Genomic DNA, 11978 nt, shown 5'->3' on the forward strand with positions numbered 1-11978 from the left:
AAATGCTAGAGGTATGTTCCGTGGTGGTGGGTGGTTGAGTTGCGTGTAATAACCTTATTGTCCACGGAAACAATTATATGACATTAAAATAAATGTAAAAACAACAAACTGTCTGTCAATAATATATTTATTTCAATCAGTAAAAAGAACGTGAAAATGTCTAGAAAGGGGGTTTGTTATTTTAGCGAGGGTGTCACCGCACGGGGAGCCCGCTGTGACTCTAATGAACTAGACCACAAACACTAATCTGTCATTATGTGGTTCTACCATATTGCCAGACAGGCGACAATTTATTAGATCTAGTGGTTTAAAAACTGCAAAGGCATTTTACCTGAATAGGGATATGTTTCGTTTCTTAAAACTTAACAGGCCCTTCTATGCATATGGTTTGTATATTAAATGTGAATTTTAAATAGGACTTCATTTTGAAAAAGTTAATAAAAATTGAAATTAGCATTTAAAAAGTAGTAATTGAAACGTGTCGCCACAGGTATATCTTACAATTGACAAAAAAATGGGATGGAAGATATTCCACACTTTACTAGAGTTCTAGTTGAGCTACAGTCTTCTCTAGTTTACTTCCCTAATTACTGTCTGCCCCTTATTCTATTATTTACTGTTGTTGATAATATGCTTCATCTAAAAGGGTAGTTTTCATTTGCTCTTGACACATCTTGTTCATTTCAACCCACCTATTTTTATGAAGGATATCATATCATCCATGCTATCTGTTATTTGTTTATGTTTCTCATAGAACTCAAAGGTGTACCAGTATAGCTTTCTCTAAATGCTGTTTTCACAGATTGCACAAAATATTCTTCTTAATAACTCTCTAAGTACTAGATATGTGAACATACAGTAATGTAAGATAAAATGTAGAGAATATACTTTGCTTTTTAATATGCTACAAAAGAAGGGTCAGATAACAAGGATATTATATTCTTTAAAAAACATATTGGAAATAAAGACCAACTGTAAGGGTTGAACAAGACAAAACAGATGAAATACTGATAAAGCAAGGAGTCTGTCAGGGATCCATGCTATCCTCTTTGTTGTTTAAAATAGTATATTCAGGATATTTAAACTTCTGATAGGATTTACAGGGTACAGACAATGGCTATAAAAATGAACAGTGTCTCAATTAACATCCAACAGTATGAAGATGACACTGGGATTGTTGCTGATAATCCAGAACTTACAACATCATTAACTGGTTCTTGTATTGACTTTCTGAAGAATTTACAACAAATCACACTCAGTAATCTCCATAATTTGTGAATGATTGTACACATTTACTGATTTTTTCCACTTGTCGATTTTAAGGAAAAGGCAAAATAACACCTTTGTAGGAGAATTGTTGTGGTTAGACACTGTGTTCATAAAGGTTTCAATATTTTGGTGAGAATATTTTTTATTTTGTTTTAATTTTGTAAAGACAATAGGACAAAACTTGTCAGATCGCTAATACACAGGCTTAATATCAGTAATGTTCAACATACATCTTATTTGTTTATATAAATCTTTTCTTAATAATTATTATTTTTCTCACAATAAACCTTTTGAACTTTCCGGTTTCTTTCTTATTTCATGCTGCACTGGAATATATTACTAAAAATTCTCTTGTAAATATTTACCAAACCACTTATACCTCTGTAAGACTTGTTTCCTTTTACTACATATTTCCATAAACTGAACATGTGTATGCTTCCCTCAATTCTCTTAGGGGCCCTATTTTGGTTATTGCTCTCAAGATAGTTATTGTTTTCAAAAATTCTTCTAAGAAGACGAGACAATAAAATGCTTTATGCAAACATTTTATCATTTGTTTATAATATAATTTGATTATGTTTATGTATTATAGTTTTTTCAAAATCAGGCTTTAAGTAGTGATATCAAGGCTGTTTTTTAATGTGAATAGCCAAGGGCACAAAAAATCCTTCCTAACAACTGAAAAATAATATTGTTGTATGATTCAAAAATACTGAAAATAAAAAATGAGCAAATCCAGATATTTATTTGAAACCATACATTTGGACTACCTAAATGCTGGTGAATTAAACTACATGAAGTCAGTGCACATTAATTTAACAAACAAGAACAAACAACACACTGCTGTTAATGTACATAATACTCCGATACCATATACAGGGTGAGGCAAATAAAGGGCCTATTAGAAATATCTCGAGAACTAAAGGCAACAAAATCATGAAAATTGGAATAAAGGGGTTTTGAAGGATGATCTATTAAATGAAAATATTTTCATCTCTTTCCAACTTCCGGTTATACCGGAAGTTGCTTATAACTTCGTTTTTTTTAAATGGGACACCCTGTATATTTTTACATTTTTGGATTCTCTTCGATGTCTTCTTTCTTAAAATATGAGGTTTTGTAATATTATACAGGGTATTTTAAAAGATAATTACGTTTTTTTTATTAATTTCGTAGCAAAATTAACACCCTGTAGAATTGTAGTAGTTTGACCTCTAAAACTCTACTTACGTTCAAATGATTTTTAATATACTCTACTATTGTTAAGAATCATTAGTATAGCTAAATTTTTAATTTTAGTATACAGGGTTGGTCGAAACTCGGAATGAGTATTTTCTGAGTTTTCTTAAATGGAACACCCTGTATTTTAGTATTGTATTGAAATGATATTTTATGGTACTTTTTTATTTCTTAAGCATTCCCTATACCTAACTGCTTTAATTTGTGCTTAATTGTTAATCGCACCAACAATCTTAACTAAGTAGGTATTTCGATAGCTAAACCATTATTGGTAGTTTTAAGGACCAGTCTGGATTAATATGTATTTATTTCTGAAAAATTATTTGGGATTGAGTATTTTCACAGCCAACCTAATAAAATTTTACGTATTTTTTGTTGCAATTAATGTTTAGCTTGAATCACCAATAACTCACAAATTAAAGCAGTTAGGTATAGGGAATGCTTAAGAAATAAAAAAGTACTATAAAATATCATTTCATTACAATACAAAAATACAGGGTGTTCCATTTAAAAAACTCAGAAAATACTCATTCCGAGTTTCGACCAACCCTATATACTAAAATTAAAAATTTAGCTATACTAATGATTCTTAACAATAGTAGAGTATATTAAAAATCATTTGAACGTAAGTAGAGTTTTAGATGTCAAACTACTACAATTCTACAGGGTGTGAATGTTGCTACGAAATTAATAAAAAAATGTAATTATCTTTTAAAATACCCTGTATAATATTACAAAACCTTATATTTTAAGAAAAAAGACATCGAAGAGAATCCAAAAATGTAAAAATATACAGGGTGTCCCATTTAAAAAAACGAAGTTATAAGCAACTTCCGGTATAACCGGAAGTTGCAAAGAGATGAAAATATTTTCATTTAATAGATCATCCTTCAAAACCCCTTTATTCCAATTTTCATGATTCTGTTGCCTTTAGTTCTCGAGATATTTCTAATAGGCCAGTTATCTGCCTCACCCTATATATGCTGATACTGCAAAATATTTGGATATTATATAGATAGACGCTAGGCTACGCTGGAGGGCCCATGTTAAAAAGAAAGAGAACAGCTTAACATCAAGCATAAAAAATGTATTCGCTATTGGAAAGACAATCCACACTGTCAATCTACAACAAAATCCATCCATCTCCTTAACAACAAGAATCTGGTTAAAACACTTGAGGAAGAAAACCTTTGGAGTTAGTTAAATGAAAAGCAGAGTATAGTGCAAGTGATGGTACAGGTTAATACTTGTAAAAACAAATTAACAGAACTTAAGGATACTAGTGAATTTGTCCTTAGTCTTAAGTTTTTAGTAAGTAGTAATTTACGGTAGAAAAAAGTTGATCATATTGTTTGTAATCTTCTTAAGCATCTTCTTGGTGTTTATTAAATAAAAAACAATTATTATACATTTACTTACATCAATGATGCCTTCATCTCCAGCCCATCTCTGCTGCTTTGGACCAAAAGATGGGAATTCTGGGTCAGGAGGCCTTTGAAAAATATAGCCAACTGCAGCATCATCCTGAGTACGATGAGGCCCACGATCCATTTCAACTTTTATTATGCCATCTCCTTCGCCACCCCCCAGCCACTTCATTGGTGTCACTACAACAAAAACAAAACATCAATACCACTTGAAAATAGACCAAAAATACAGCGTGTCGCCAAAAAATTATTGCAAAGAACCATATCTTAATCTTATTACAAAGTCATTTGTATTTGAGTGGCATCATCAATTTTTGAGAGGTAAACATACTAGGTTTGTTTCAACACAACGAAAAACTGTCATGTAACGATCACGCTCCTGTGCACTAAAGAAAATAACCCATGGAACATTATTATAGTACTGTGATCGTTATATGACGGTTTTCCATTGTTTTGGAACAAACCTACTGAATAGCAGGTATAATAATTAAATGTACAATAGATAGATTAACATTTATTACTTTCTACCTCTGCCGGAAACTTAACCACACCACTAAAATATAAATGACTTTGTAATATAGTAATAAGCTTAATATTAAAGTTTGCTGCAATAATTTCATGGCAACGATACCTAACAGGAGCAGGACAAGAAGTATGGAGATGAGTTTTGCATTGATTTTATTGTCTGTATGGCACTAAATGCACAGCAATCCTTTTTTAGTCAATAGTACAAAGAATTATACAAATAAAAGTATTTTTATGATTAAAATATACATCTGTCAGGCTTTTGCTATAAGCCCAGATAACAGCATAGTAGTAATATTCTGTATTATCTCCATTTATTATTTAGAAGTATATGTTTATCTAGGTTCTAGTTTAACACGTTGACAGACAGCACATCAAATGTATAAGCAAGTGCTGTGACACTATAATATATTATGTATGTTGCAAAGTAAAATAGGGAAAATGCAACGTCTATAAAAGTTGTGTCACATTACATCAATCGAAATTAGACGTTCTGTCCATCAACGTGTTAAATAAATATTTTTTTTCTCAAATAAAAGGCAGATACCATCATTTATTAATCCTTTCAGCTCCGGTGATGCGTACATGCATGGAAATATGACTCTGGATTACTGCCATGAACAGGTAAGCGCATTTGTGGCACAACGAAATTATTTCTGCCGGCAGAGGAGCTGAGGTCGGAAATATTAAAGTGGAGCTGAAAGGGTTAAGTCTTGCCCAAGTACTTTAGCTGTCAAGAGTATCTTCAGGGGCATCGGAAATAGGCCAAAAACGCTATTTTAGTGATAGAAAAATGATGTTTAATAAAAAAAATTATAACATAGACTTTAGACTTACATCGTCAAAAAATAGGAGGCGATCCAGCACATCCAGGAATGTTGTAAACAGTCATGTACAATTATACAAATAACAGATGCTATAAAAAGGATGAACAGTTTAAAACAATTTTTCGGGAAGCTACATTATGAGCATTTGGATTTAACAAAAATGTTAGTCATATCTGACAATTGACAACTGAGATGAATTTTTCTACAATTACGGACAGTCACCACAAAAGTGAACTGTACATTAAAATACTCTATGACAAACTAAACATTTCAGATGTTCTGCCAGAAACTGCCTTTTATTTGTAAAATTCATATATTCAAGCATTCAACTGTATCTTATTTTAAATAAATAAAGTAAAACCTCGATAGAACGGACCTCTATTTAATGGACAAAAAATCCGATCATATGGACAGCGTTATGCATAACTCGACCAAGCGCCATTTCTTTAATATCGAGATAACAGCGGATTCTGGTGACACATAGCTTAAACTATCTTGGAAAAAATCCCTGTTATTGTCACGTTAACGGTTACTAAGAAAAACAAAATTAAACCAAGCGACATTAATCCACTTACCATTAAGTGACCATTAAGCAACCAAGAAACGAAAAACTTTGAAGCCATTTATCTCAAAACTATGTTTTGGCGCTTGGTCGAGTTATGCATAACGCCGTCCATATGTAAAAACAATTTGAAAACAAAAAAATATGAAAAATCAAATTCTAAAAGGAAAAACAACAAGAATAGGATCTCGGCACTGCTTTGTGCTAACGCCGATGGATCGCATGGATTGATTACTGTAATTGTTGGTAAATCTCGTAAATCTAGTGTTGTCAAAGATATAATTATCAAAAGGCATCATCTGCTCGTTTCATATCATATCTCTAATAGGAATAGGGCATGGTTCACCAGAGATATTTTCAAAAATTGGTTTTTAAAGGATTTGTACCTGCAGTGAGAAAATTTCAAGAGAAGAAACTGGTAATACCGCCTAAAGATGTAAATGTTTATTGATTTTAGAAAAAGCTCCTGCTGATCCCCCTGAAAGTATTCTAAATTCACAAGATGGCAACTTTAATTGTATGTTTTGCCAAAAAATACATCGCTTATTCAACCATGAATCAGTGAATAATTTTGTCAACCAGTTGCAGAAAGTTTTTAGATGAAGTAGAAAAGTAAAAAAGTAGCGAACAAAACTGTATTCCTTCTTTAGCTTACAGATTTGTACACTGTCTCTAAATAAAGTACCTACATATTTAAAAAAAAATTAATTGATTTTAAACCTATTTTTATATAACGGTCTTTCAGCTTTAACGAACATCCTGTCCCCCCAATTAGTCCGTTATATCGAGGTTTTAATGTACTGTTTTATTCCATCCTTGAATTTTGGATGTATTCGCACTGCAAATACTGTACACTGTATTGCGAAATCTGTCATATTTATAAAAATATTTAATACAGATTCTCTTTTCACTCTATATCTATACTCACCATATTGGTATTAATTTTTTGAAGAGAATACAAAATGAGAAACAAAGAAGTAAAAATATTCTGTTAAGCAAACAACGCAATATTAAGTAATAGCCCAAGATGAAGATAGTCTGCAAAGATTAGTCCAGAGATTAACATAAGAGCAGAAGAATTCAACATGAAAATTTCATCTCAGAAGGCTAAAACAATAGTAATCAGTAGAGAACAAATCAGGTGTAAAATAGAAATTGATGGTATCTGTATAGGGCTTTTCATCAATTGTCATTTGTTTCGAGCTCCTGTCAGGTGTCACAAAATATTAATACAGTAGAACCCTGCAAATCCGAACCCCGCTAATCCGAACTTTCGGCAAATCCGAACCAACAGAAAGTGAAAAAAATTAAAAAATTCACGACAAAAACTTAAAACCATGTTTATTATACAGAGTAAAACCAGAAAATTGAACAATGTAGGATTAATAGGACTTCTGACATTTAAAATTTCTTTAAAATGAATACGTACTTTATACGTACTGCTTATAAAGGTTAAATTATAAACTTATGTCGGTCCTCTTGCAGTCAACTTAAGTCCAAAAATATTGTCCACACTCTTGCAAGAACGTTTTGCGACTCAAAATCAACGACGATGAAAGCTTTGAATTATTAGTTAGGCTAACTTTCGGATAATCCGAACTTTTCAGAATCCGAACAGGCTGTCCCCCCAATTAGTTCGGATTTGCGGGGTTCTACTGTATATCTATGTCATACGTCTTTGGTTTGTATCATCGGTATATGCCAATAACGTATGACATAGATATATTAATATTATGTGACACATGACGTGATCTACATAGATTTTTCCAAGGCATTCGACAGGGTAAACCACAAAATCTTGCTCAACAAACTAGAAACTACTGGTATTCAGGGAACATTATTGGAATGGCTAGCCAGTTATCTAACTGAAAGATGTCAAACTGTAAAGGTAAATAATTACATGTCTAAAAATATTCCCACCCCTTCCGGAGTAGAAGGGACATTCTCACATGGGACCCTTATTATTTGTATTATTTGTCAATGATATTTCGGACTGTTTTAGATTTGCTGAATTCTTGTGTTTTGCACATGACCTGAAATGCTACCTCAAAATATCCTCCCCAGAGGACTGTCTTAAACTTCAATCAGATCTGGCCAGACTGGATGAGTGGTGTGAGAGTAATGCCATGGATCTAAACATCACTAAGTGCAACTCCATAACTTTTACCAAAAAACTTAATAAAATTAATTTTGAATATAGTATTAAAGGAACACCATTGTCCCAAGTCTCATCTATTAGGGATCTTGGAGTCACAATGGACTCCACACTCTCTTTTGTCAATCACATTGACATCACAGTTTCTAGAGCACTTATGATGCTTGGATTTATTAAGAGAAGCACACATGACTTTAGGAGTATTAATGCTATTAGAGTGCTGTACTGTAGTCTTGTCAGGCCTTTATTGGAATATTGTTCTTCAGTTTGGAGCCCCCATTATACTTCACACATTCACAGAATTGAACAGGTGCAGAGAAAATTCCTTAGATACCTAGCATATAAATCCAATATACCTCGTGTAAATGAATTTTCATATGATTTTGCATTATTACAAGATAAGTTTTCCCTGCCTACATTAAAAGTGAGGAGGGATCAGGCAGATCTCAAAATATTTTTTAAACTCATTAATAGCATGATTGACTGTCCTTCATTGATTTCCACAATGTTGTTTTCAGTTCCATTAAGAAACACCAGATCAGTTAACGTATTTCATCAGCCATACCAATGTTGGCCTTAATTCTTATATACCTAGAGCAGAGGTCGGCAACGAGGCGCCCGCGGGCGCCACTGCGCCCTTCAATAAATTTTAATGCGTCCTTAAACTATTGTTAATTTAGACAAAAAAATTCAAAACGTATATTTTTTATACATTTATATTTATATATTTGTTAGGTCAAAAAATAGTTGGCGCCCGCCATGAATTTTTAATTTAGTATTTCACTCTTTACATTAAAAACGTTGCCGACCTCTGACCTAGAGTGTCACGAATGGCTAACTGTTATGCTGATAGTTTGGATTTTTTTAATGAAAGCTATAGTAAATTTGTGAGCCTGTTGAAGCAAATTGTGATATAAATCTTTCAATGTGATATATTGTAATAACGTGTAACTAATGATTTTGTACCTGTCAGTTTTATATATCAATGTTGTATTGTTTTATTATTTTAACTTTAACTTTATTTTTCTAAGCACTTTTTAGACTGTTTTTAGATTGTTTTTATATTAAGAGTTTATTATTTGACTAATTCTATTAAGGTCTTTAAACTGTAAATTCTAGAGTGCTATGTATTAAGAGTATAAGTCAAAAATGAAAATTTTTTATTAGGACTTTTCAAAGTCTTTTTTACCACTGATGAAATAACTATTACAATTAAATATGAAAATGGTGACGAAATATGATTAATAAATTAGTAATTAACTATTTTACTTTCTACTTTAGTAATACCTATTAATTATATAATTCAAAATATAGAAGAATCCCGAAAAATCTTTTTTATGACTTATACTCTTAGTACATAGCACGTTAGAATTATTGTACTAAAAGTGGGCAAGGCCCGTTAATAAATAAATAAATAAATGACAGAAGCTCGAAACAAATGACTGTGAACGAAAAGTCCTATTGAACAAGTACAATCTGACAGGCCAGAGCTGGCGCGTGACCTTGAGCGAAAATACACAGCGAGAAATACACAATACGAGAAGGTCAGCCACCAGTTCTCTCTTGTCGGCTTGTAATGGAAATAAAAATACCTTGGAATTACTTTGTCAAGTTATGGAGACCTGGACAAAGAAGTGGGATATCAAGTACCTACAAAAATCAAATAAATAGACTGGCAGAATGTCTTAATAACGCTATATGACGAAACCAACATATTAACACTGAGATGAAGTCAAAAATTTATAAAACCCGTGTAATACCAATAATGACAATACATCAGAAACAAGACCCAATACAGCCACAACACAAAGACTGCTGGAAACAGCAGAGATGAGAGTACCGAGAAGAACTGCATGATATTGCACTGAGAGATTGAAGGAAGAGTGAAGACAATAGAATACAATGTAATGTACAGGGTATAAACGAATGGACACTAAAAAAAAACGAATAACAACATAAGCAGAATGGGGAGACAAGTGTAGTCAAAACAGCAAGATATATTTCACCTATCAGTAGAAGAAGTATCAACCTACAGCGCTAAATATGGAGTGACAATCTTCCATAGAGGAATCAATCCCCCAATGAACCAGCAAAATTCCTTATAAAGAGGAAAAAGATGAAGATTATTAACTTTTAGGGTGATTTGTCTTAAGTGGGATTGTTTTTCATTCTAAAATAACAAACAATATTCTAACCTCAAAATGTAAAATGAACAAAATTTACAGAGGTACCCTGACCCTATCAGTTCAGAAGGATTATTGAATTATTAATGCAAAAAATTATTTTAACAGAGATTTATATTATTTAATAACTGAAGTGGATAGGTCCTTTTTGATTTACCAGTAGTGGGTAATGTAGATTGTAAATGAAAAGTTTATCATATTTAATGTACCCTAGGTATGTCTCAAGAACATAAACTGTGTATGCAAAGCAACTGAACTGTCTCGTATATAAGATAATTTGATATTTAAAATAAACAATTATTTGTCAACAACTCATTGTGTATTCCACGAAAACAATTTGATGTATAGACCTAGCAGTTTATTTTGAAATATAAATATTGACTGAAAACTAAGAAATCAACATTTTAGAATAAATTTTGTACCCGATAATCAATAATATTATAAATAATCAAGTAGCTTAGGCTCTGCTAGTGGAAAAACAATATTGCCATCTGTCAAATTCACTACACTTTTTGTATATGTATAATTTTAGATATTTAAAAGTTTTTGATATCTAAATTAAAAATATTTGTTAAATTTTGATTTGAGACCCACCTCAAGGCAAAATACGAATATTGTGACGTTTATTTGTGACTTGACATTTCGTTATTCCCGGTACTAAACAAAATAATGGCGTTTTGACAACTATCAATAACACAAAGATTATCGGAGGGATTATTTAGCTGGCAGCACAAATTGCGAGGTTTGCAGCCACTATTAACTCACCTATTGCTGGTCAGGAGCCAGTACTAGCATCAACAAAAAGTATTTCTTGCAATTTTCTACGATCTTTACTTCGGCGTCGGCTTTGTTGAGATATTTTCCACTGTACACAAACACTATTTGAAAGCACAATTTGTACACTATTTCTTCAATTCACAACACAAAATATTATCACTAACTATACAATTAACTATTTACAATTTACAATAAATACAAGATTCGCAATTTACGCCATTTATACAGGATGAATTTTATAGATTTAAAAATGACAGCAATTTATAAGCTCTCTCGCCATCTTGAAGTATTGCGCGCGCAGCATGAAACTGCTGTTCTTTTTGGTGGCGCAAGACGCAACCCGTAATACATTGAATACTAACTTGATGTATAACCTTAGATGACCACCATTACACTAGTTGAAATCTGATTATATTTTTAAACATTATTAAAAAAAGTGTCAAAATTGTTAAAGGCACCCAAAGTCCCATGTCCCATTTAACGATACTATTAACATTATGTCACATAGCTCTGTAATCAAAGCACTTATGGTCTAAGAGCTAGCAATGTTTTCGAGAAACTATTTTAAGACCGCTGATTCTTTCATATATTGTTCCCTATGCTTCCTCGAACACCGTACCGGCCATCTGGCTGCAGATACAGGTTGCGTTTATTACTTCGCAGCACACCTGTACAGGTAAATACAAAATCAGGGTGATTGATTAGTGTGATAAAGCTTAGTAGATCCGCTATAGTAATAGATAGCAATAAAAGTTAATAACAAAACTTGTAGCCAACTTGAGCTTCACATTACAAAATTAGTTAGAATGTTACAGGGTGTTCGATATCATAGTGGCAGACCAAACTTATGTTTTTTTTTTAAATGGAACACCCTATATTTTATTTTATATTCGAAATCCTGTTAACTTCTCCATCACAAAAATATAAAGGTTTGTTATGTTATACAGGGTATTTACAAAGGTATAACCAATGTTCTACGAAAATCGTAATAAGTTCAGCTCCTTGTATAAATAA

The 11978-nt window shown here is 32.2% G+C and overlaps 1 protein-coding gene across 2 annotated transcripts in view; it reads right to left on the reverse strand.

Annotated features, from left to right (window-relative positions):
• The window catches only part of LOC114338637 (maternal protein pumilio-like), a 443967-nt gene extending 432710 nt beyond the window's left edge, over nucleotides 1-11257 (reverse strand). For both annotated transcript variants that reach the window (XM_050644229.1, XM_050644222.1), the window contains exons 1-2: nucleotides 10953-11257; nucleotides 3928-4115 (exon numbers count right to left, since the gene is read on the reverse strand). In XM_050644229.1, coding sequence (XP_050500186.1) covers nucleotides 3928-4107 — 180 coding nt within the window. In that variant the 5' untranslated portion in view covers nucleotides 4108-4115; nucleotides 10953-11257. The remainder of the gene's footprint in view (nucleotides 1-3927; nucleotides 4116-10952) is intronic.
• Nucleotides 11258-11978: the final 721 nt, after the last annotated feature.

Source organism: Diabrotica virgifera, chromosome 1, assembly GCF_917563875.1.
Source record: "Diabrotica virgifera virgifera chromosome 1, PGI_DIABVI_V3a".
Lineage (NCBI taxonomy): Eukaryota > Metazoa > Arthropoda > Insecta > Coleoptera > Chrysomelidae > Diabrotica > Diabrotica virgifera.